This window comes from Oryx dammah, unplaced genomic scaffold (genome assembly GCF_014754425.2).
Source record: "Oryx dammah isolate SB20612 unplaced genomic scaffold, SCBI_Odam_1.1 HiC_scaffold_8, whole genome shotgun sequence".
In the NCBI taxonomy this organism is placed as follows: Eukaryota; Metazoa; Chordata; class Mammalia; order Artiodactyla; family Bovidae; genus Oryx; species Oryx dammah.
Window position 1 is genome coordinate 14,020,622 of NW_024070192.1, and position 23,119 is coordinate 14,043,740.

A 23,119-nucleotide genomic window follows, 5' to 3' on the forward strand; every position below is an offset into this window, starting at 1 on the left:
TCTAGTGGTTAAAAATCCACCTGCCAGTGCAGGTTGAATCCCTGGTCTGGGAAGATTCCACGTGCCACAGGGCAACTTAGGCCGTGGGCCACAGCTACTGAAGCCCACATGTTCTAGAGTCTACACTCCAAAACAAGAGAAGCCACCTCAATGAGAAGCCCTTGCACCACAACTAGAGAAAGTCTGCATGCAGCAGCAAAAACCCAGTGCTACCAAAAATCAATGAATTTAAAAAATAAACTGGGTCAATATTAGTGGCTAATGTTTGTGAGCACCAATAATATGTCCAACCCTGTGTGAACTATGTTAGTAAATTAGTCCCATTCACACTTACAATAGCCACGTAAGCACCATATTCATATCATCCTTATTTTACAACGAGGCAACTAGGGCTTAAGATAAATAGCTGGTAGCCAGTAATGCTGGGAATTTTGGCCAGGCATTCTGGCTCCTAAGCCTGGCTTGTCACCATTTCCTTGTGCTTCCCAAGAAGAGAGGCTGTCAGGTCAGGCTGCACCATTCAGGAGCCTTCCTTGTGATTGATTCCTGCCATCCCACACCAGGCCAGGTGCTCCCTTTTGTTGGATCAGCAGCTCCATGGTCTGGCCACCCCCTGCACTCATAAGAGGGTGGTTCATAAATCAGATCTTGGTCTGCTGATCAGTTCATTCTCCCTCTAATAGTAATGTACTTGGGAAGACAGTTTAGGCTCAGAATTTTGGTGGCTAAACATGGGATAAAAGGGGCTATAGGAGGAAGGTGAGTTCTGCTCAGATCTGCTGGGAGTGAGAAGCTGGCAAGGCTTCTTGGTGGAAATGCGCAGGTTAAAGTCAAGACACGGAATTCAGGAGAGTAACCTGGACTAGAACTATGTATCTAAGCTTTAGATGCTGTGTGTTTATGCATTAAATGTGCAAATAGAAGCTATCATGTAGGTGAAATCACCAAAGATGAGAAGGGAGATGGCAAACTGAGGACTGAATTTTGCAGAAAGTCCTAATTTAGGGAGCAAAAATTGATGAATAAAGAGAAAGTGCCAGGTGAGGAGGTAAGAGAATCAGAGTGAGGCTTCACAGGAGCCCAGGGGAAGCTGAATTCCAAAGGAAGGGCTGGGTGACAAGTGAGAGCTGTAGGGAGGCCAAGGATGGACAGACAGGAAGAACGTCCAACATGGATTTGACCTGCAGGAAACTCGGGGATGAGTTCGTTGGGAATCAGGTGACCTTGGAGTTTCTTCAAAACCAAAAATGCAGTGCAGTTTCGGAAGCAGAGGGACAGAATTCAGGTTCCCAAGTTCACAAGGAAGTGGGAAATAAGGACATGAAAGCAATTGGTTTAGATCATTCAGAGGAGGAGAAAGATAGGACAAGAGCCAGAGAAGGCAGTGTGTCAAGGGTATTTGCTCGTAAGGTCTGGAAATGCCCTGCATCTGAGTTAAGCAGAGGGAGAGAAATCACACACACACACACACACACACTCACATATACAAACTCACCCAGAGTAGACCCCAAAGGACACATAAGCTAATTGTATAGTTGAGCTGAGTGGTCAGTAATACTGGATTGGCCAAAAGGTTTGTTCGAGTTTTCCTATAACATCTAAGTCCAACCCAATACTTGAGGTGGTAAATGAAGGGGTGGGGGTGGTATCCCTAGCCTCTTGTGTCTAATCAGCATGTGAGGGCAGGTGTCCATTGCTGCCCTTCTGGGCTCATTGGAGGAGGAACTATCAAGAATGTGGGGTTAATGTATGGCAAAACTAACACAAGAGACTCGAGTAAAGGGCAAAGTCCCAGTCCGAGTCATGACTGCAGAAGGCTGGCGGTGACCAGCGGCCGTATCATGTTCCCCCCCTTGCCCACTTCCCTGCTCAGCACTAATCCTTTTCCTGCCTTCCAGCCCCAGTGGATAAAGCCCAGCTCTCTATCCTCTTGACGGAGGAGGTGGAGTCTGGGAAGCCCATTGTGCTTCGCTGCTCTGTGAGTGAAGGATCCAGTCCTATCACGTACAAGTTTTACAAAGGAAAGGAGAGCAAACCCTTCTACCAAGAAACCTCAAATGCCACCCAGGCCATTTGGCACGAGGACACGGCCAGCAAGAAGCACGAGGGACAGTATTACTGCACGGCCTCCAACAGAGCCAACCTTTCCAAACACGTGATCCAAAGCAACACACTGACCGTCAGAGGTAAGAGGTCTCAGCAGCAGAATGCAGTGTAAGTTGCAAGCTCAAGGCCAGAAAGCACATCTAAGAGGACATAGCTGGGAACTTAGAACATCTTGCTGTGGGCCCAGGGACCAACATCCACCAGGCTCTTTGGTGGCAGGTAACAAAAGTCCCAGGGCTGATCTCCTTCAGAATGGACTGGTTGGGTATCCTTGCAGTCCAAGGGACTCTCAAGAGTCTTCTCCAACACCACAGTACTTTGGCCACCTCATGCGAAGAGTTGACTCATTGGAAAAGACTCTGATGCTGGGAGGGACTGGGGGCAGGAGGAGAAGGTGCTGGGAGGGATTGGGGGCAGGAGGAGAAGGGGACGACAGAGGATGAGATGGCTGGATGGCGTCACTGACTCGATGGACGTGAGTCTGAGTGAACTCCGGGAGTTGGTGATGGACAGGGAGGCCTGGCGTGCTGCGATTCATGGGGTCACAAAGAGTCAGACACAACTGAGAGACTGAACTGAACAAAAGTCCACTCAAATTAAGTAAGAAAGAGGAAGTGATTATTATAAGGAATTAGAAGGATGAGATTAAAGCGTCTGCCTGGAATGCGGAAGACCCGGGTTCGATTCCTGAGTCGGGAAGATCCCCTGGAGAAGGAAATGGCAAACCCACTCCAGTACTCTTGCCTGGAGAACCCCATGGAGGGAAGAGCCTGGTAGGCTATAGTCCACGGGGTCGCAAAGAGTCGGACACGACTGAGCGACACGACTTCACTTCACTTCAGAAGGATTTCACACAGTCCTCATTACAAACTTCTTGGTGCAGAGACACCAACTTGGATCAAGTGTCCACCCATGGACCGCCTATGGTTGAGGGGAGTGAGTCATGCAGAACAGACACAGTTAGAGGGGCCCACCTGTGCGGGTAGAGGATGATGTATAGAGAGGGAAGAGGGGTGAACAGACAGCTTAAAAAGCATCTTCTTCAGTCCTACGGTCCCTTCAGGTCATCACTGACTCTATAGCAGAAACAAACATTTCTGCGCCTATTACAGAATCCCTCAGAGGTAGATGCTCAGTGAAAGACACAAGTGACAAGGATATAGAAATCACTCATTTGTTGCTTAAGTGAAGTGAAGTGAAAGTAGCTCGGTTGTGTCCGACTCTTTGCAATCCTATGGAATGTATAGTCCATGGAATTCTCCAGGCCAGAATACTGGAGTGGTTAGCCGTTCCCTTCTCCAGGGGATCTTCCCGACCTAGGGATCAAACCCAGGTCTACCACATTGCACATGGATTCTTTACCATCTGAGCCACCAGGGAGGCCCATTTGTTGCTTAAGGCTGTACTATTTCATGCTGGCAGAGGGATAAACATATATATTTAAAAATGTTTTTCTTTTTTTTTTTTCATTTCCAGTCTATCTTGCCCCCTGGAAGAAAGGACTCATCGCAGTGGTGGTCATCGGAGTGATCATTGCCACCTTGGTATTTGGAGCCAGATGCTATTTTCTGAAGAAAGCCAAGGGTGAGCATAGTCCTTTCATTCCATCCTGCCAGGTGGCCCTGCCAGGGAACCTGCCATGGAGGTGACGGGTTTCAGCCTCATGGGAAGCTTGTGCCCTGGTCCAGTGGGAGCCAAGGGCATGTGGCTGATGACACTGGTTTTCTTCCTGGGGTGTCACCTTCCTAACCAAAGATGCTGCCTTTGGTGGGTATGAGCTTTTACTCCCCTTTGGAGTTAGCCAGGCATGAGTGAAAGCCTTTGCTTTCTGAATTGGGCTCCCAAGAAAAGGCGAATTTGGGGGGAATGTTGCATCTACGTGTGATCAGAAGTAGCTCTTCGTGTGGGGCTTTGGCCACACCTAGGCTGCCATCTATGGGGTCGCACAGAGTCGGACATGACTGAAACGACTTAGCAGCAGCAGCAGTCCTACAGTTGGTAGAGTTGGGCATGAGTGGAGACACCCTCCCCACCTCACCCCCACACACTGAATTCCTCCTGGTCAATCTTTTGGTTGTGCTATGATTTCTACCCTGTACTTGGGGTTATCCATATATAGAAGGGAAGCCAGGATTATCCACTGACACTGAGGAATCAGTCAACTAAGCAAGACTCAAGCAAAAGGGCACAGCATCAGTAAAGTCTGCACAGAAAAAAATAATTTTTTTTCAGTTTTGTTTATTTTTGGCTGTGCTGGGTCTTCATTGCTGCACAGGCTTTCTCTAGATGCAGGGAGAGGGGGCTACTCTCTGTTGCAGTGCACGGGCTTCTCACTACGGTGGTTTCTCCTGTTGCGGAGCAGGGGTTCTAGAGTGAGCGGTGGAAGTAGTTAGCGGCTCATGGGCTCTAGAGCACAGGCTCAGTAGTTGTGGCGCACAGGCTTTGTTGCCCCTGAGACATGTGAAATCTTCTAGGACCAAGGATCGAACCCATGTCCCCTGCATTGGCAGGTGGATTCTTTACTACTGGACCCCCCGGGAAGCCCTGCAACATTTTTTTTTTTTTTTTTTTTTTAGGTAAGGCAGATTCTGTTGGAGACCCCTGGGGCTGCTGCCGGGGACAGGAGGGACCAGATGAGATGAGGCGGGGTTTTTTTCAAAGCAGGAAGGGGGCAGCCCCTCTGGGAAAATGGTCTTCAGGACAAACCGCTTCCTCAGGGTCAGTCTGGCCTTTGTCTCAGGCCAGTTTGGGATTCAAAGCACGGGGACTGATGTAACCTTTACTTTGGAGAAGGTCTTGGAGCAAAGAGATAGTCGCTCATTTATCTGGCTCATCTGTTTCCTGTGCTATGATCTTCCTCTCTGCCACATTCCACGAAGGGAAGTTGCTCCTGGTTGAAATAGTCGAAATGTCCAGTTTCATGGGAAATGATGTGAACTGTCTTGGTGTAAGACCAAGAGAAGACCTGCTTTGTTTATTTGTTTGTTTTCCTTCTTAAAAAACTGTGACTATATTTGGCTTTCTGTTCTCTCTTTTTATGGATGTTTAGTCTTCAAAAAAAAAAAAAAAAAGTCCAATATGGTTGAAATGAGTGTTCCCATCTGATGTGGATGTGGGTTCTTTATTCTGACTTTGGTTCTTCTCTTTGTCTTTTAAAGCCAAGCAGATGCCAGTGGAGATGTCCAGGTCAGTGTCTTTTGGAAGAGGGGAGGCTGGTCTGTGGGTATGGATAGACTCGTCTGGCAAGGATTTCTGTCATTAGGAAATCTTCAGTGATTCTTGGCAAACTCAAAAAATTTAGGACCTTGAGTATGAGCTATGGAGGGATGTGTGTGTGTGTGTGGGGGGGGTATGTGTGGGTGTGTAAGACTGCCAAATGTCCTTCAGGAGAAGTAATGGCTTTATTCTGAGATCATGTCCTTTCTACACTTTTCCTTATGAAATTATCATGGTAGTAGATGGGATTAAACATTTTTAAACTTAATTGGCAAAATAGAATTTCCTTAAACAATGGTTGTACTATTTTTACTATTCTTGAGATCTAAACTCCCCAAATATGGAAACTATCTCTCTGTTCTTGAGAGAAAACATTAACACAGGATAAGGAATCCCCTCCCGACATGGGATTCACCCAATAAAGGATTCCTCGTGTTTATGCATCCTTTGGTCCGGATACTGATTTCAGTGACAAAAAGGTTTTTGTCCAATAATCATAGAACTGAAGAAAGCATGAGTTCCCAATATGAGAGTAAAATTTTCCTCATTGCAGAAAACTCCTTCTGGTTTTTCTCATGCTCTTTCTTTGACTATGTTGTTAGTTTGGAGTTAGAGCCAAGAAAAATGTTATTTCTTTTTCCTTTTTTAAATTTCAATTTAAGGCCAGCCGTACCGCTTCTGAACTCCAACAATGAGAAGACATTGTCAGATGCCAGTACTGAAGCCGACAGACATTATGGTACTGTCATGGTTTCGTGTGGTTGTTAAGAATTTTTTTGTAAAGTAATTAACCTCCAGTTAAAATTTAAAAATTTACATATTTTTTTTAAAAATAATTTTTCCCAGCTTGCTCCCCATCTCTTATCCTTCTGAGAAGCAGAATCTGTGGGCGGTAGGGTGAGGTTGAACGGGAAACTCTGGCTTCAGGCAGAGGTGCCTAATCTAATCAGTCATTGGGTGGTGGGCTAGGAAGCAAAACAAACACGTCAGAAGAAAGGCAGAACATAATGTTCTAATTTCACCACCTTTTAAATATCCCAAGGAACGAAAGGTGGGGAGTAATTATAATCTGTGGACAACCACATGAGTTCTTTTCAAACACGGGACACTGCCCACGTGTAATCATTTTCCATTTGTAAGATAGAAACCAACTATGAAATGAAGGCACTGGTAAAACATCTCAGATGAAATTATTTCTTGCAAGCACAAGGCAATTTCAAACTTGCCACAATGGGAAGCGCATTTAAAGATCTCACTGTTAGTAGATGTACTTAAAATAAAGAAGTGGTACAATCAAAGAGTACTTAGTTGTGAGGTTTATTGAAAGCTTGAGAGTCAGCTCAACCGGGAGCCAGTCCTGGGAGTTCTTTTCTTTTCTTTTTTTTTTAAATTGTTACTGGCTGCACTGGGTCTTTATTACTGTATGCAAGCTTTCTTTTATTATGGAGAGTGGGGGCTACTGTCTAGTTGTGATGTGCAGGCTTTTCATTGTGGTAGTGTCTCTTGTTGTGGAGCGTGGCTATAGAGCGTGCGGGCTTCAGTAGCTGCTCAACATGGGCTCAGTAGTTGCGGTGCGTGGGCTTAGCTGCCCCACAGCACGTGGGAGTGTATCCCAGACCAGAGATGGAACTGGTGTCCCCTGCATTGCAAGGTGGATTCTTAACCACCTGACCACCAGGGAAGCCCCAGGGAGTTCTTAATCCCATTAGATCTTGGAGAAAATTATTCAAGCCCTTAGCAGGGATGCTGGCTCTTTCCCAGAAGAGGGCATGATTACATCACACGAAGAGTTCTGTCTCAGATAGGTTTGGGAGTTGAACACTGATGTTCTTTTTTAATTTTGTAACAGTGTCCCACAAAATAAGAAATTTTTAGAATACCCTCTTTACAGGGAAGTCTTGAGAAATCTTTTGAGAAAGGAACAATTCCTATTGTACAGAACCACAAACTTTTTAAAAAGTAAAATAAAATATTTGTCATAATAAAAGTAATGTGCCAATAAAGAGAAGAGAGCAAATATGTCATTTGAGAAACTCCGTTTAGAAAAATTTGATGGATATTTAGCAAAAAGTAATCCAATACTATAGAGAAAACACCTCTTTCTGGTATAAAGTGGGTTCTGTTGGTAATATGTATTATGTATACATAAGTATGGGCTTCCCTGGTGGCTCAGAGGGTAAAGAATCTACCTGCAGTGCAGGTTTGATCCCTAGGTTGGGAAGATCCCCTGGAGAAGGTAATGGCTACCTACTCCAGTATTCTTGCCCAGAGAATTCCATGGACAGAGGAGCCTGGCGGGCTACAGTCTGTGGGGTGGCAAAGAGGTGGACATGACTGAGCGATTAACATACATAAGTACAAATATATGATACTTTAAATACTGATACTTATATTAAAATAGAATTTCCTCTCAAATTTCCAAAATGCAGGAAATACTACAGTTCTTATTACCTTTTTCTCTGCACGGATTATTTTAGCTTATAAATATATGTTAGTAATCACAACATGTGTACGTGCTCAATCACTCAGTTGTGTCCCACTCTTTGCAACCCTATGGGATTTAGCCCACCAGGTTCCTCTGTCCATGGAAATTTCCAGGTAGGAGTACTGGAGTAGGTTGCCATGTCCAACTCCAGGGGTTCTTCCTGACCAAGGGATCGAACCCACATCTCTTGCGTCTCCTGCATTGGCAGGCGGATTCTTCACCACTGCATCACCTGGGAAGCCCAGTAATCATGGTAGTAATTAGTAAATACATAATGACATGGAGCGGAAAACCATGTGCTCTTCAGGGATAGTATTTATAGCATTCATAAGAATCCTTTCTAATAAAGAACAACTTGGTTAAAAAAAAAAAAAATTCAAAGAATTTTCCCCATGTCCAGGTGGCAGCCTGAGGTATTGCAGTATCTTTAAACCATGTTCTCATGGACCCAGTTCTCTAGATAGAAAGGGTTAGTTCACCAGTATCCTTCATGCTTCTTGTCACTGGCTCATCCCTTCTAGAATTAAGCTTAATTTCCTTTGAAACTGCTTCTAGTGAACAATTCTGAATTTTGAACCATTCTTAAATCGATGTTGACATCACACCAGTTTTAGAAAGACACCACATGGTGGGTTGGATGGGGCCCAGGGGCACTGGGAGGGTATTCAGAACCCAGATACACTGTGGTTGCCAACTACACTAAAGAATTTGGCCTGGACTTCTCTTATTAGTGGCAATGAGTCATTTACAATTTATGTAGAAAACTAGGAACTCCATGGTCTCTCACAATGATTGCTGTTTTTCAACTAGGTTTCAATGAAGATGTTGGAAACCATGCAATGAAGCCATTAAATGAAAATAAAGGTAATTATCCAATTTTTCAAAAATTAGAAATCTTTGCTTTTATGTCAAAGATACCTAGGAAAAGAACTAAACCTGTTAAGACCCCATGGCTGTTTCCTCACCTCTCTTAAATAGAGATGGTTCTTGGTTTTTCCAAAGACACTATCTAGTGTCTGTTGTTACTTCTCTTAAAAGTAAGCAGCAGTGCTATTTTATTTTTTATTTGTATTTTTCATTTTTATTAGACATTTAGTAGATACAAAATAATGTTTATAACATGTATAAAATTTAAACAATAGCAATTCAATAAATACCTACCCATCATCCTTAAAGAAAAAAAAGAACATTTCTACTATGTTTATTCCTCCCCACCCCAGCCTCTTAGCACTTTTATTTTATTTTTTTTTTGCCAGCTTTACTGAGATACACTTGTCATATAACATTGTATAAATTAAAGTGTACAGTGTGATGATTTGCAGTAACTCTATATTGGAAAAAACACCCTAAGCCTCTGCTATTCAAGAGAAGGGAGAGCTTCCTGACTTGTTTAGTAGTCCATTCTGAAATCAGGAAGTTCCATTTTGGGTGTAACTGTATTTTCTATGCGTATGCCTCACACTCATCAAGCACTTTGAGGCTGGGGGTCCCGTTCCTCATTTCCTGAGATCCTTACTGTCTTGGAGAAAGCGTTCTGTGCCTGTGGTCAAGGAGAAGGCTTCTAGAGGTAACTGCTGTGACCCATGCTGGCTGGATTCTGTATCTACTTTGCAAGTCCGCTCACTGTGGTAACAATGGGACCTGACCCGGAGGGTCCTTCCACATCCTGGGAGTGCAGGCTTCCTCACTGCCTCACTCAGCCTGAGTTTTTTCACCCACTTCAGTTCAGTTCAGTTCAGTCGCTCAGTCGTGTCTAACTCTTTGCAACCCCATGAATCGCAACACGCCAGGCCTCCCTGTTCATCACTATCTCCCGGAGTTCACTCAAACTCACGTCCATCAAGTCGGTGATGCCATCCAGCCATCTCATCCTCTGTTGTCCCCTTCTCCTCTTGCCCCCAATCCCTCCCAGCATCAGGGTCTTTTCCAATGAATCAGCTCTTTGCATCAGATGGCCAAAGTATTGGAGTTTCAGCCTCAGCATCAGTCCTTCCAATGAACACCCAGGACTGATCTCCTTTAGGATGGACTGGTTGGATCTCCTTGCAGTCCAAGGGACTCTCAAGAGTGTTCTCACCCACTTAGAGTGGCGTTAACCCTGTGTCTGGTTTCCCTGTTAAAAAATACCAATTAATTTGATCATTTGAGCAGAAAACTCTAATGTGGCCTGAGTCCCTGCCCCACTGCCCCCAACCCAAGGAGACCCTGTCTGACCACAGGCTGCTGTGATTCTTTTGAGCAGAGCCTCTGACCTTGGACGTGGAGTACACAGAAGTGGAAGTGACCTCCTCTGAGCCTCACCGAGGTACTGCCAGCCCATGAGGGACCCCCACATCATCCTCTCTGGTTGTAGATGCCGGACTGGACTGTGCTGCAGCCCCGGGACAAGAGTCCAGTCACCCTCGTCACTCAGGAGGGAGGTGGCCAGCAGACAGGCGGGCTGAACATGCCTGAGGCGGGAGCAGTGACCCCCGTCCAGGCTTGGAGATGTACAATTGCATTATCATTTGAGTTCAGTTCAGTTCAGTCGCTCAGTCGTGTCCGACTCTTTGCGACCCCATGAATCGCAGCACACCAGGCCTCCCTGTCCATCACCAACTCCTGGAGTTCACTCAGACTCACGTTCATCACGTCGGTGATGCCATCCAGCCATCTCATCCTCTGTTGTCCCCTTCTCCTCCTGCCCCCAATCCCTCCCAGCATCAAGGTCTTTTCCAATGAGTCAACTCTTCGCATGAGGTGGCCAAACTACTGGAGTTTCAGCTTTAGCATTATTATTTACCATACTACTAAGGATGGGTGTGTTTTATTGAGCAGTTACTAGGTGCTAAGACATGGGTGTGTCGAGAGACTGTAGGCTGCCTCACCCCTGGGCGTTTGGGTGTTCTTCCAGAGGGAGCCCCTTTGCCCCAGTCCAGCACCTTCCTTAAAAAAAAATTGCTTACGGACTGAGCTTGTGTAAATGAAATGTGTCTTTGAAGGAGTAAGCAAGGGCTTGGCTATTTAAGAGACAAAGGCCTTTGAAAGCAGAGACTCTCCATGGAAACAATGGCGCCAGCTTTGCGTGCATGTGTGTGTGTGTGTGTGCATGTGTGTGCGCGTGTGTGCGCGTGTGCGCGCGTGTGCATATGCATGTGCATGTGCAAGTGTGCACGCGTGCGTGCGTGTATGTGCGTGTGCGTGCGTGCATGTGCGTGTGTGTGCGCGTGTGTGCGCGTGTGCGCGCGTGTGCATATGCATGTGCATGTGCAAGTGTGCACGTGTGCGTGCGTGTATGTGCGTGTGTGTGCGTGCGTGTGTGTGCGCGTGTGTGCATGTGTGTGCGTGTGTGCATGTGTGTGTGCCTGCTCAGTCGCGTCCGACTCTTTGCAGCCTTATGGACTGTAGCCCGCCAGGCTGCTCTGCCTACCGGGTTCTCGAGGCAAGAATACTAGAGTGGGTTGCCATTTCCTCCTCGAGTGGATCTTCCCAACCCAAGGATTAAACCCGCCATGGCCTGGGTCCCCTGCACTGGCAGGTGGATTCTTTTACCGATGAACCACCTGGACTTTGGGTTTTGTTTTTCTGTGTGTGGTTCTCCTGGGCAGGCTGGTTTGGGGCACCAGCTCCTGGCTCTGGTCCTGCACTGGGAAGACTGACTCAGGGTGAGTTGAGTCCGCAGCAAGTGCTAGAACATCAATCTCAGTTGCTTCTGGCACCACAAAAAGACATGCATATCCACCTAAGCCTCCTCAGCTCCCCCAGAGGCTGCCACACCAAGGAAGCAGCCATCCAGCCTTCCTGCCCTGCTGGGAAGCTCATTAGGACTGTTGCCAAGCACCCTGCTTCCGCTGAGGCTGAGGCCAAACTGTGTTCACTTAGCCTGGCACACCCAGGGCTGCCTTGCAGACCACACCTCTACACCTCAGCCAGAGCCACACGGTCAGGGCATTCTCTGGCTCCATCATCTGGAAGGAGTTTGGGGGTCCTTCCTTCCTCCTCTGCTTAGCTCAGTTCCAGGTACCACGTCTGCAGACGTGGGTGTGGAACCTTCCAGGCAGGGCCATCCTCTGGGGCCGGGTGCTGCCCCACAGAGCCATGGTGCCCGTAAGTCTCAGTCACCCTGGCCCCTGGAGTTGATACTGCCCATCAGCTGGCCTACACAGGGTGTCCCAGTTCTATATCTAGGTTGGATGGGGACAGAGGTGGGGGCTACAGCCGGCCTGAAGTTCTCTTCCTCTTATTGTTTCATGGTAAAGTGATTTGCTTGTTGGGTTAACAAATTAAAGGCCTGTGATGGAGCAGCCCCAGCACAAGCGGTGAGGTTGACACATGTGGTCCCCCCTCTCATGGAGGTGTAGCCTCTGAGGGAGTCAGGGAAACAAGGAACCGATGAGCAGATGGTATTGGGTTAGAGTCAGAGCTTGCAGGAAGAGTGGGGAGAGAGAAGAAGGCCTTCAAGGTGGTGCCTCTTCTGCCTGGTCCCAGAAGGCCGGTCAGAGGGGTGGCCTTTGAGCTGAGGTCTGAAGGGCACAGGGAAGGTGGCCCCGCCAAGAGGAAGGAGGGCTAGGAGGACTAGGAGATGTGCAGGGCAGTGGGAGGTGGCCTTGAGCTTGGCTCATTTAAAGATCCGAAAGAAGACCTTACAGGATCCTTAAGCGACACTTTTGGATCCTTAAATGTCTGCAGAGCGAGCGAGACGGAGCCAAGGCAGATGCAGCTGGAAAGACCGGGCGGAGCCACCAAAGTGCTCTTTCTATTCTAGTCCACCGAGAGCAGACTGGGGGCCTTTGGAAGCATTTAAGCAGCCAACTTCCTCCTTTAAAAGTGATCCTGTGATCCTTAGGGCTGGTATGGAGGGCAGATTAAAAGGAACAAAAACTGAAGCCAGGCGAGAGGAGATGGGGATGGAGCCAACGGATAGATTCTGGATATATGTTAGCCCTGGACGAGACATTCATGGCAAGGATGAGGGAGACAGAATTTCTACAAGTTTCCTGACTGAACAACCACGTGGATGTTCATGATGCCTGCATTTGGGAGCACAGGCTCAGGGGGAGCCTGGTTCAATCGGGTTAAAAGTGAGAGCCTGAGAGGGTATGGTGCAGGGCTCTGCAGCTCAGAACCGAGTCTGGGTGGGTTGTGGCCAGTGGGACTTTAGGGAGGCTCCTTGCCAGCCTTCCCGGGTCTGGCCTGAGGTCCTCCATCCCTGTGCCTCATGGGCTCCATCCCATGAGTCACAGCTCACTTCCTCCTAAGGGGGCTTCGGGCTTGGAAGGAAAAGGGAACCACAACAAGAGGTCAGGGCTGCATGTGCATGGGAAAAAGCCCCCTGTCCTCCATGCATGCCTCACCAAGCACTCAAGCAGACAGTGATTGCCCTGGGCACTGGCCTTGAAGATCTCTCTCTCTCTTTTTAAAAAATATTTATTTATTTATCTGTCTGCGCGCGGTCTTAGTTGCAGACTGCAGGAGCATGCAGGATCTCTAGTTGTGGCATGTGAACTCTTAGTTGCGGCATGTGGAATCTAGTTCCCTGACCAGGGATCGAACCTGGGCCCCCTGCACTGGGAGCTCAGAGTCTTAGCCGCTGGACCACCAGGGAAGTCCCTGGCCCCTCGAGGTTCTCATACTGGTCGCAGAGGACCAGGCCCCACCCTTACCCTGTGCTGGCTGGGCCAAAGCGAGGTGGAGTGGTGAGGCCTCTATACGAGGCCTCGAAGGCTCTGGGTTGCAGGAAACTGAAGCAGGAAGAAGGAAACAGGGCTTTGTCCTCGGAAAAGCATCTGTTTTCCATTCCTTGGGGAGGCTTTCTACATTGGCAGCATCTGGTTTTCTTGCTTGCAGGTAGGGAGGAAGGGGTTGAAGGGACAAGAGAATCCCCGGGACCGGATGAAGCAAGGGTGTTTTCGTGCCCAGTCATGCGGCTGCGGGGTCAGAACCCCCGGGGGGACTTTCCCCAGTTTGCACAAAGGTGCTGAATAGGCTGCGGGGGGCCTCGGCAGTCCGGGGTGAAAATGGGAAGTCTCTAAAAGACTCCAGTTGTTTTCTGGACCCAGCCTCCTTGACAACAGTGGGGTATCTGGCCCAGGATAGTGTTTGCCTGCTGTCTCCCGCGGGTGGGGAGTGGGGCGTTACCAGGCAAGGAGAAGACCGTGGGTTCAAGGCCACTGGTAGACTTGACCTGGTCTTGGCCAATCCAGTTCCCTATTGTCCAGGCCTCCCTCCTCTACAGACGGGATGGAGGAAGGAAAGGGGACCAGTCCAGCTCCAACCGTGGCTGGCGGCTGCCCAAGTGGTCACTCGCAGGTGGAGGAGGGGTGGGAAGGAACTCGTTAAATCCCGGTTTGCTGCCTGTTTGCTCTGAGACCAATTGCTGGGAAAACCCCGTGACGTTGAAGCCATCTCTTTCTCTGTTGAACAGAGAAAAACAGAAGCCCAAACAAAGCCCCTCCGGAAACATCCCTGACAGCAGAGACAAACAGCCTGTTGGCCTGGTTTAGTCATTAGCGGGCAGCTGCTGCCACGGAGCAGCGGGAGGAGGCGGGGAGCCCTCAGTGAGCTGCAGGCTTCGTCCACATGCCCGGGGAGCCGGGAGGGTGGGGGTAGGGAGGTTCCACTGGGACATCTGCAACTCTGACAGTTCAACCAAGAAGTGAAACCCCCCTGTGCCCTGGCTGATGCACAGAGTGATGGGATGAAAGGGAGCCAAGTGCAGCTCCTTGGATCCAGAGGGCGTCAGAGCGTCCCCAAGGTGACCAGAGGTTCCTTGGGAGCCCCTTATGTGCCTGGGGATGGTGGAGTCCCCCAGAGTGTGCAGGCCCCAGGCTTGGCTGCGCAGCCCCTTCCCTCCCTCTGCTGGCCCCGTTGTGGAGGGGCACATCATGCAGTGTGCAGTGTTCCAGAGCCTCTATCCCAGCACTCTTTGCACCCATCGGCCCCGGAGCCTAGAGTTCCGAAAGCTGGAGCCAGGTCCCCATTCCCTTTTCTTCTTCCACGGTGCCTGGCACATAGGAGGTATTAGGACCGTGTTGAATGAGTGACGTGTCCAGGCCTGACATTGAGTGGAGAGTCCCTCAGGGATGGGGTAGACACCACCCCCCCACGCCCTGGCAGACATGGGGATCACTGCAGCTCCCCTCTACACCCCCAGATCTGGTGCCATGAAGAGAGAGTGGTGTGGGCATCTCTGCTCTCCTCTTGGAGAAAGATAGGTGTCCCGGTGCGGGGGGTGCCTTGTAGCTCAGCCACTCTGCTGTTGGTGCCCTGGGGGAGTCACTATGATGCCTTCTGCAAGGTCCTGACACCCTGAGTGCCCCAAGTTCAGCAGCCAAACTGAACTGCCTCCCAAGCTTTCTCCTGGCATTCAGGTCATGACCTAGGAACCGCCACCATTTGGTGTATAGTGAATGATGGTGATTTTCATCCTAAGACCTAAATCTTCAACGATCAGGCTGATCATGTAAAACCTTCCAGAAGGTCTGAGACAGAGGTCCCTGCAGGGAGACTGACTGTTGTCTTCACTATCCCATCAAACCTTATAGATGCCTCCAGGTAGACGTGCAGGGTCTGGAATCTGGAGGAGCAGAAGACCCAAGACGCTGCCCTAGAGGAGCGGGGGGTCCCCCAGGGAGACAGCTGTGGAGGCAAGCCATGTCAGTACCACGGGCGAGTGTCCCCGAAGTGCTGCGGGAGCCCATGAGGCTGCCCCGGGCCCGGGGAAGAGGGGCGCGTGTAAGGGAGGATGTGGGTGTGCGAGGGTGTGTGCGCCCAAGGGTAGGAGCAAAGCCTGTCCTGGGGCTTGGAGGGCGAGGGGAAACGGGCCAAAACAGAAGGTCCTTGCAGTCAGCGCAGGAGTGCAGGGCCAGGCCACGGGAGAGGGGAGTCTGGTGAGCTGAGGATATCTTGGTGTACTTAGAATCAGTGTATGTGCCCTGGCCATCTGCCACCGAGGAGGGAGACGTCCAGGTGGCACTGCCCATGGTGGTAGGAAGCGTCACCCAGTCTGGGTCTCTGTTTCCTGATCTGTAGAGGGGGAATCCTGGCCACAGAGCACCAGGCGTTTTTCTACAATAAGGCTTCCTGGTCCTTTGCGCAAATGAGAGGGAAGTGGCAGGTTCCATCCTGAGGCTGTGAGTGTGTGTACAATGTGTGTAGATACACTGTGAGTGTGTGCAATGTGTATATACACAACCTGTGCATGTACATCAATTCAAACAGATGGCCGTACTGGGCATTCTTTGTCTCCCAAACCTTTGAGTCTCCTCTGGGTGTAATCTACACCTCAAGTTGGTTATCTTGTCTGCTGTTCAGGAAAAGTCCAGACCAGAGGATCTCAACCCTGTCTGCATATTAGAACCCCCTAGGAAGCTCTTCCCTGGAGGAGGGCATGGCAACCCACTCCAGTATTCTTGTCTGGAGAATCCAATGGACAGAGGAGCCTGGTAGGCTACAGTCCATGGGGTTGCAAAGAGTCAGACATGACTGAAGCAACTGAGCATGCACAGGAAGCTCTTAAAAGACCAATGCCAGGGCCCACCCTGGACCATCTCAGTCAGAATCTGCATTGAGGCCAAGATTTTCGCCATTTGAAATCAACCAGCCCAGCTGTCTAGTGTTGTGAGCGGGTCTCTGCTGATCCTTAGAGTCTCAGTGATGCCCAGGCTCTAACCCAGACTTTCCCAAGGGTGACTGGAAGACCCTATCCCAGCCTCCTGGGAAAGGACTGGCAGAGCAACTGGACACAGGGTCACAATGGCAGAGAAGAAGGGAGGGGGCCGCAGAGCTGAAGACTCCAGGTCTGCATGGGGGCGCACCTCTACCCACACCTCCAGGGTCCAGGGTCCCACAGTGCCCTGTTGGTCTCGTACTTCCAGGCTGAGAGACCAGGATCTTCCAGGAAGTGGGCCGGGCTCAGTGGTGACAAGGACGCCAGGGGCCCCTGCAGACACTACTCATGGGGCGGGCCAGGGGGTGGACCGTGGGGCACTGCCTTTCTTGGGGCACCCCAACATTCTCCTGCTTCAGCAGTGGCTGACCTGGCTGCTGACCTGTGCTTGGCCCCTTTCCAGGTCTGGGCACAAAGGGCACGGAGACGGTATACAGTGAAATCCGGAAAGCTGATCCTGGTGAGTGAGAGTCCCCTATACTCCCAGCCCGAGTCGGGGGAGAGGGCACTTTCTATAATTTCATCCATGGGATCTCGGGTGTGGACCGGGGAAAGAAGGTACAAAGATGGCCAAAGAGAGTGCAGAGTTGGACTGGAGCTATCGACGGTCTCTCCCCACCACCCTGAAAAAGTGGCCATGTTTACTATTTATGTAGTCGACGCACACTTACTGAGGGCGGGCTGCATGCCAGGCAGACAGAGGCTCACTCGTTCACACCCAGCTAAGGGCCAGGTGGACTGGAGCGTGTCCTGGAACCACTGTGTGCTCACGAGGTGCCCAACAGCGTTCTGGGCACTCCTGACCCGGACAGAAGCAGCGCGGTCCTGCCTGCCTCTTCTCACTGCTCCTCACACAGGCCCTGGTGCACCAGGCTCCTGAAGGCCTCAGGCAAAGTCAGACCTTTGCTTGAAGCATATTCAGTAGCTACATCCTTTCAGTGAGCACGCTGACTCTGGGCGAGGGAGACGGATGGGATTCACTTCCTCTTCCTGTGATTTCTGCCCAGACCCCACCTCATTCCTTGCCTTCACTTCTTCCTCTCAGAGAGCCTTCCCCAGGGCTGGGCAGACAAGGAACTTCGGCCAGGGCCTAACAATCTCATTTTTGGGTAATGATTCTAGTTCATTCTCATGAAATGAAATCCACAAAGAACCACTTTTATTTATTTAATTAAAAAATTTTTATTGGAGTAGAGTTGATATACAATGTTGTGTTAGCTTCAGGAGTACAGCAAAGTGAATCAGTGATACATACATACATCCACTCATTTTAGATGCTTTTCCTATATAGGCTATTACAGAGTCTAGAATAGAGTTCTCTGTGCTATACAGTAGGTTCTTATTGTTACTCAGTTGCTCAGTTTTGTCCAGCTCTTTGCAACCCCATGGACTGTGGCACACCAGGCTTCCCTGTCCTTCATTATCTCCCAGAGTTTGCTCAAACTCACGTCCATTGAGTTGGTGATGCCATCCAACCATCTCATCCTCTATCACCCCCTTCTCCTTCTGTTTCTTATTAGTTATCTATTTTTAAAAATTTTTATTCAAGTATGGTCGACTTATAATGTGTTAGTTTCAGGTGTACAGCAAACTAGAATCACTCCCAACAATCATTTTTTTGGTGTAATTATTCTATTTCATTCTCATGAAATGAAATCTACCAAGAACCACTTTTATTTATTTTTATTTCTTCATTGAAATCTAGCTGATGGACAGTATTACGTTACATTCAGATTTACTATATAAAGGTTTGGCGTTTTATTATTAAATGATCACCAGCTAGTAACCATCCGCTCCCATACAGAGTTATTACAATACTATCGGCCACCTTCCTTATGTGATATATTACATGGAAAATAAGTCACAACCCCAAAAGCACAAACATTCCCAGAGAAAACAGTCACTATGCAGATATCTTTCTCTGTACAATAGATCTCTATTTAAGTGGATTCTTTGAAAAGGAATTATTCAAATAGGCTAGGAAACTTCAGTAAAACCTGGCTACCCCAAGGGCGGTCCACAGACAGGTAGCAGGTGGTCTCAGGCCCAACCCAGACCCACAGAATCAGAATCTTTTCTCCCAACAAGATCCCACGTATTTCTGATGCTGCCAACATTTGAAAAGCACTGTCTTACCTCAAGAGTCTACTTGTTATCGCAACTAGGAATCACCCCTTAATCTTTTAAGAGGTAGTATTTTCATGAATAGATCAGAAACTCAGCCCCATGGGGAACTTGACATTGACTGAATAATTTTTGAAAACCATTTCCTGGGGGATTTTTAGCTTCAGTATCTCACTTTGCATTCTTAGTATTATTCCGAGCTAGCAAAACACAAATTCAGAAACAGGCTTCCTCTGTTCTTCCAGTGTAACAGAAAGCTGAAATTCAGAGAGGGTTCAAGGTACTTGGTCTTCTCAGGTACTTGTATAAAAATACCCTTTGCTTTCCTCATGGTCCCTGAGATGGTTTGCTTTCAGTTGCTTTGGTTATGCAAAAACTCAACATTTATTAAGCGCTTACTGTTGGTGCTAAGTGATCTATATGACATTACCTCTTTCAATCCTCCACAATAAATCCCATTTTTCAGATGAGGATACGAGACTTAGGGAGCTTAAAACAGTTCCCCGAGATTAGTGCTAGTTCCCCGATAGCTCAGTTGGTAAAGAATCTGCCTGCAATGCAGGGGACTCCGATTCGATTCCTGGGTCGGGAAGATCCCCTGGAGAAGGGAAAGGCTACTCCAGTATTCTGGCCTGGAGAATTCCATGGACTATACAGTCCATGAGGTCACAGTTGGACACGACTGAGCGACTTTTACTTTCACTGAGAACCGGCCCACCCCAGAGCTGGATTCCATACTCCTGATCACTAAAAGAGTTCCTTTTGTTTTGAGGAAGGGCAGCTGGTGAAGGGTAGAGACTGCAGGAAACCCAGGCTACAGGAGGCCTGGGCTCTCAGGTCACCTGAGGCCACCTGGGGAGGCTCCAGGCTGCTGGTGAAAGTCACACCCTGTGTGGATTCCCAAGGGCTAGTATCTAGGGACCCTGCAGATTAGCCTGACAAAAGACAGATAATTAACAAGAAAAAGAGGAGGGAAGCTCCTGGAAGGCTTGCCTCTGTTGATTCTTATTTGCCTCCAGCTCAAAATGACCCTTATGCCAAAGCGGCTTATTTTAGGGTGACACATTCTGATTTTCTACTCTGCTTTAGGGCAACTGTTCTAGTGTGTTTTTTCAGGGTCCCCAGGCTGGTTCTAGATGCCTGAGTTTCAGTCCCCAGCTGTTGGAACCCGACTGCTCCCCCCTAGCCGGAACAGACCATAAGCTAGACCATAGCACCCAACCCAGTAGGGATTTGAGGTGATGCAGGGCCCTGTTTTGCTGGCAGACATTTGAGCCCCTGCCCTGGTACTGCCACATCACCAGCTGTGCAACTCTGACCAAGATGCCTCACCTCTCTGAGACTCAGTTTCTTCAACTAGTAAACAGAGAAGAGATTAAATAAGAGAAGGGGATGAGACAGCAGTGCAACTCTTTGCGACCCCATGGCCTGTAGCCTGCCAGGCTCTTCTGTCCATGGAATTCTCTAGGCAAGAATACTGGAGTGGATAGCTATTCCCTTCTCCAGGGAATCTTCCCAATCCAGGGGTCAAACCAGGGTCTCCCACATTAAAGACAGACTCTTTACCATCTGAGCCACAAAGGGAAACCCATTCTTACCACGGTGAGCAGTCAATCCATTTTAGCTAAAAAACCCATAAGGAAAACTCGAGCCATAGAGTTCAGTGCCCGGCCCAGTGCAAGACGAGAGCTAGCTCTGGACTCCCAGGCCAGGGCACTCCCGCGGCACCCTCTGGGCCATCAGGGGTCAACGGGGGCTTGGGTCTCTCTACAGTCTGGTCTCTAACGTGGCAGCCAGCTCCTGTCAGATGGGTAGAGGGAGCCCTGGGCCTTGGAGCCAAAACCACATTGTTGCTGCAAGAGCCAGCATCTTGGAAGCCAAGGGAGTTCCTCTTTTTGAGCATTTCCCACTTGTCTGCGGCCCAAAGGAGGAGGCTGCGAGCCTTAGTTAATTCCTCTTTCCTTTTCTTTCTTTCTTTTCCTTCATCAGCTGCTCAAACCCATCACAGGGTTGATGGAGGCTCTGTTATTATTCCTGCTCTACAGATGGGGAGACGGGCCCAGAGGTGACAAAGCTTATTCTGGTCCGTGGCAGAGCAGGGATGGGGCGTAGGGAGCCTGGCTGCAGCGCGATGTCCTTCACAAGCTTCATGTTTCTTCTCTGTGTTGCCAAACCAATTGGTTTCCACTGTCATCAGCCTGATTAGAGCATTCAGCTCTGTTGCTCTTTACAAGTTAAGAGTAGCAGCCTGGTGTGGTCTGGGTGACGCCAGGTGAGTCAGGGAGCCTCTCAGGACCTCGGTCACCTTGTCTGCAGAATGAGGGCCATGTGGTTGAATCTCGATGAGGGCTTCTGCAGGTGGGTTAAAATCTAGGTAGTTTGGCACTACCCTTAATTCAGTAGGTTGGGAGTGGGCTGAGAACTTGCATTTCTAACAAATTCCCACATGCTGCTGCTGTCAGGCTGGGATACGCTTTTAGAACCATTTTCTAGATGTTCTGAGTTCTGCTCTGGTTCTCATTCAAGGGGGTAGAGTTTTTCTTACTCCCCAGCAATCCTGGAGTGATTGTTCTGGACTGGCTGGTAGAGATAACCCAGAAATTGTGTGTGTGTGTACTTTAAGGGGAGGGTGTGACCCACAATAAAAATAAAAGGCCCCAGTGGAAGTAGGTCTCAGTGAGCAAGCTGAGTACAGGGCGGGGTCTTGTCTGACCTTTCCTTCTTAGTGTTTCTTTCTTCCCCACCTTAGCTTCTCAGTTTCCCATCCTTTTTCGACATGCATCACTTCAGGGCTGGCTATTTTGGGAAATGGCTCACAGGACATAGTTCTGGCACTTAGACTCCCTTTTTCCCTTGAGTGATACAAAGGAAAACTGCTTGTCTAGATAAGCCAAAGGGCATCGGGCAGGCCTGGCCCCAAGGAGCAGCTCTAGGGTGGGGCTCTGGGTAGGACCAGGGCCCTGGAGAGGGTGTTGGAGACTGTAGGCTGAGGAGTGTCTGGGGAGCTGATGGACTATGGTAGGCACCAGGTCTTTGTGATCTTGGCTTTAGGCTCTAAGCTCAGTTTTCTGTGTATTTTGTAAAAATACATAGCACTTGCCATTGTAACCATTTTTAAGTGTGCATTTCAGTAACACTGAGTACAATCACATTGTTATACAACCATCACCATGACCCATCTCTAGGACTTGTTCATCTTTCCTAACTGATACTCCTTACCCGCTAAACGATAACTTCCCAGACCCTGCCCCCCCAACCCCTGGCAATGACCATTCTACTTTCTGTCTCTGTGAATTTGACCATGTTCAATTGTTTTAATCTGTCAAATCAGGGGATTGAATGAATGATCTTAAGTGGCCTTACCATCATACCATTCAGCGTCTCAGTGTCCTGTGTTTGGAAGCAACGGTCATTTGTCTATGCCTTGGTCACTACCGACCTATGCCCTGGAACTTGTTGATGAGGTGGGGACTCAGTCACTTCTAAGAGTCACTCACTCCCGGGTCCCTTGGAGTCCACCCTAATCCTTTACCCATCCTTGACTCCAAGTTTGCCCTTCAAATCTGAATTAAGTCCTGGGTCTCAGGAGCCATTGTACTGTGTTGCTGCTGCTTTTGTGTTGGTCCGAGGCCAGCCTGGATGCTTCTCTGTACTGCGGCCTAATGGAAAACATGCTCAGTAGGAGCTCTGGGGTTTGATCTCAGCTCCACCTTCATCAGGTTATAGAACTTTGCTCCACCCCTGCTTCTTGTCACCAATTAGTTTCCTTGTTGTTGTTGAATTGCTAAGTCCTGTTCAACTCTTTGCAGCCCTGTGGACTGTAGCCCACCAGGCTCATCTGTCCATGGGATTTCCTAGGCAAGAATACTGGAGTGGGTTGCCATTTCCTTTTCTAGGGGATCTTCCCAACCCAGGGATCGAACCTGAGTCTCCTGTGTTGGCAGGCAGATTCTTTACCACTGAGCCGCCAGGAAGCCCAGTTTCCTCGTTAATTCTCAATAAAATGCCCTTGGCCTCAGTGGAGTTGCTGCAAGGTGAACACCTCAGTGTGTCTTAGGAATGCACATGGCCGTTGAGTGGAAAAGGGCTGTGGTGGGCAGGTGAGTTCTATAAAATGAGGAGGAAGGAGGCAACTCTTCCAACTCGTTACCTCCCTCTGAGTCTTGACCACAGTCTTGCACATCTGCTGTTCTGCTGTTTTTCTGATAGTTGAAAATGTATTGAAAAATTCAAATTAATTATTAATATGTTGTTAACAGTGACTCCAGCACAAATGGCTTTGTGTTTCTTCTTTACTCTTAACTATTCCAACACCTGAAATATTCATTTTTAGGAGATGGTGAAGGACAGGGAAGCCTGGCATGCTGCAGTCCGTGGGGTTGCAAAGAGTCAGACACCAACCACTTGGCAAACTGAACAAAGTACTAATTAGAGTAGAATAACCAGAAAATTTTGATATTAAGGCTTATTTTCCCATTGGAGTTACTTTGGTTTTTATTTTTTTTATACATATACATGTATCTATTCTTTTTCAAATTCGT

General features: G+C 48.7%; 1 protein-coding gene across 5 annotated transcripts in view; it reads left to right on the forward strand.

Annotated features, from left to right (window-relative positions):
• The window catches only part of PECAM1 (platelet and endothelial cell adhesion molecule 1), a 66,274-nt gene that overhangs the window by 33,141 nt on the left and 10,014 nt on the right, over nt 1–23,119 (forward strand). For 3 of the 5 annotated variants that reach the window (XM_040244976.1, XM_040244975.1, XM_040244979.1), the window contains 7 exons: nt 1,899–2,186; nt 3,583–3,690; nt 5,265–5,292; nt 5,985–6,061; nt 8,618–8,671; nt 10,050–10,112; nt 16,858–16,914. In XM_040244976.1, coding sequence (XP_040100910.1) covers nt 1,899–2,186; nt 3,583–3,690; nt 5,265–5,292; nt 5,985–6,061; nt 8,618–8,671; nt 10,050–10,112; nt 16,858–16,914 — 675 coding nt within the window. The remainder of the gene's footprint in view (nt 1–1,898; nt 2,187–3,582; nt 3,691–5,264; nt 5,293–5,984; nt 6,062–8,617; nt 8,672–10,049; nt 10,113–16,857; nt 16,915–23,119) is intronic. The other 2 variants (XM_040244977.1, XM_040244978.1) reach the window with 1 other exon arrangement.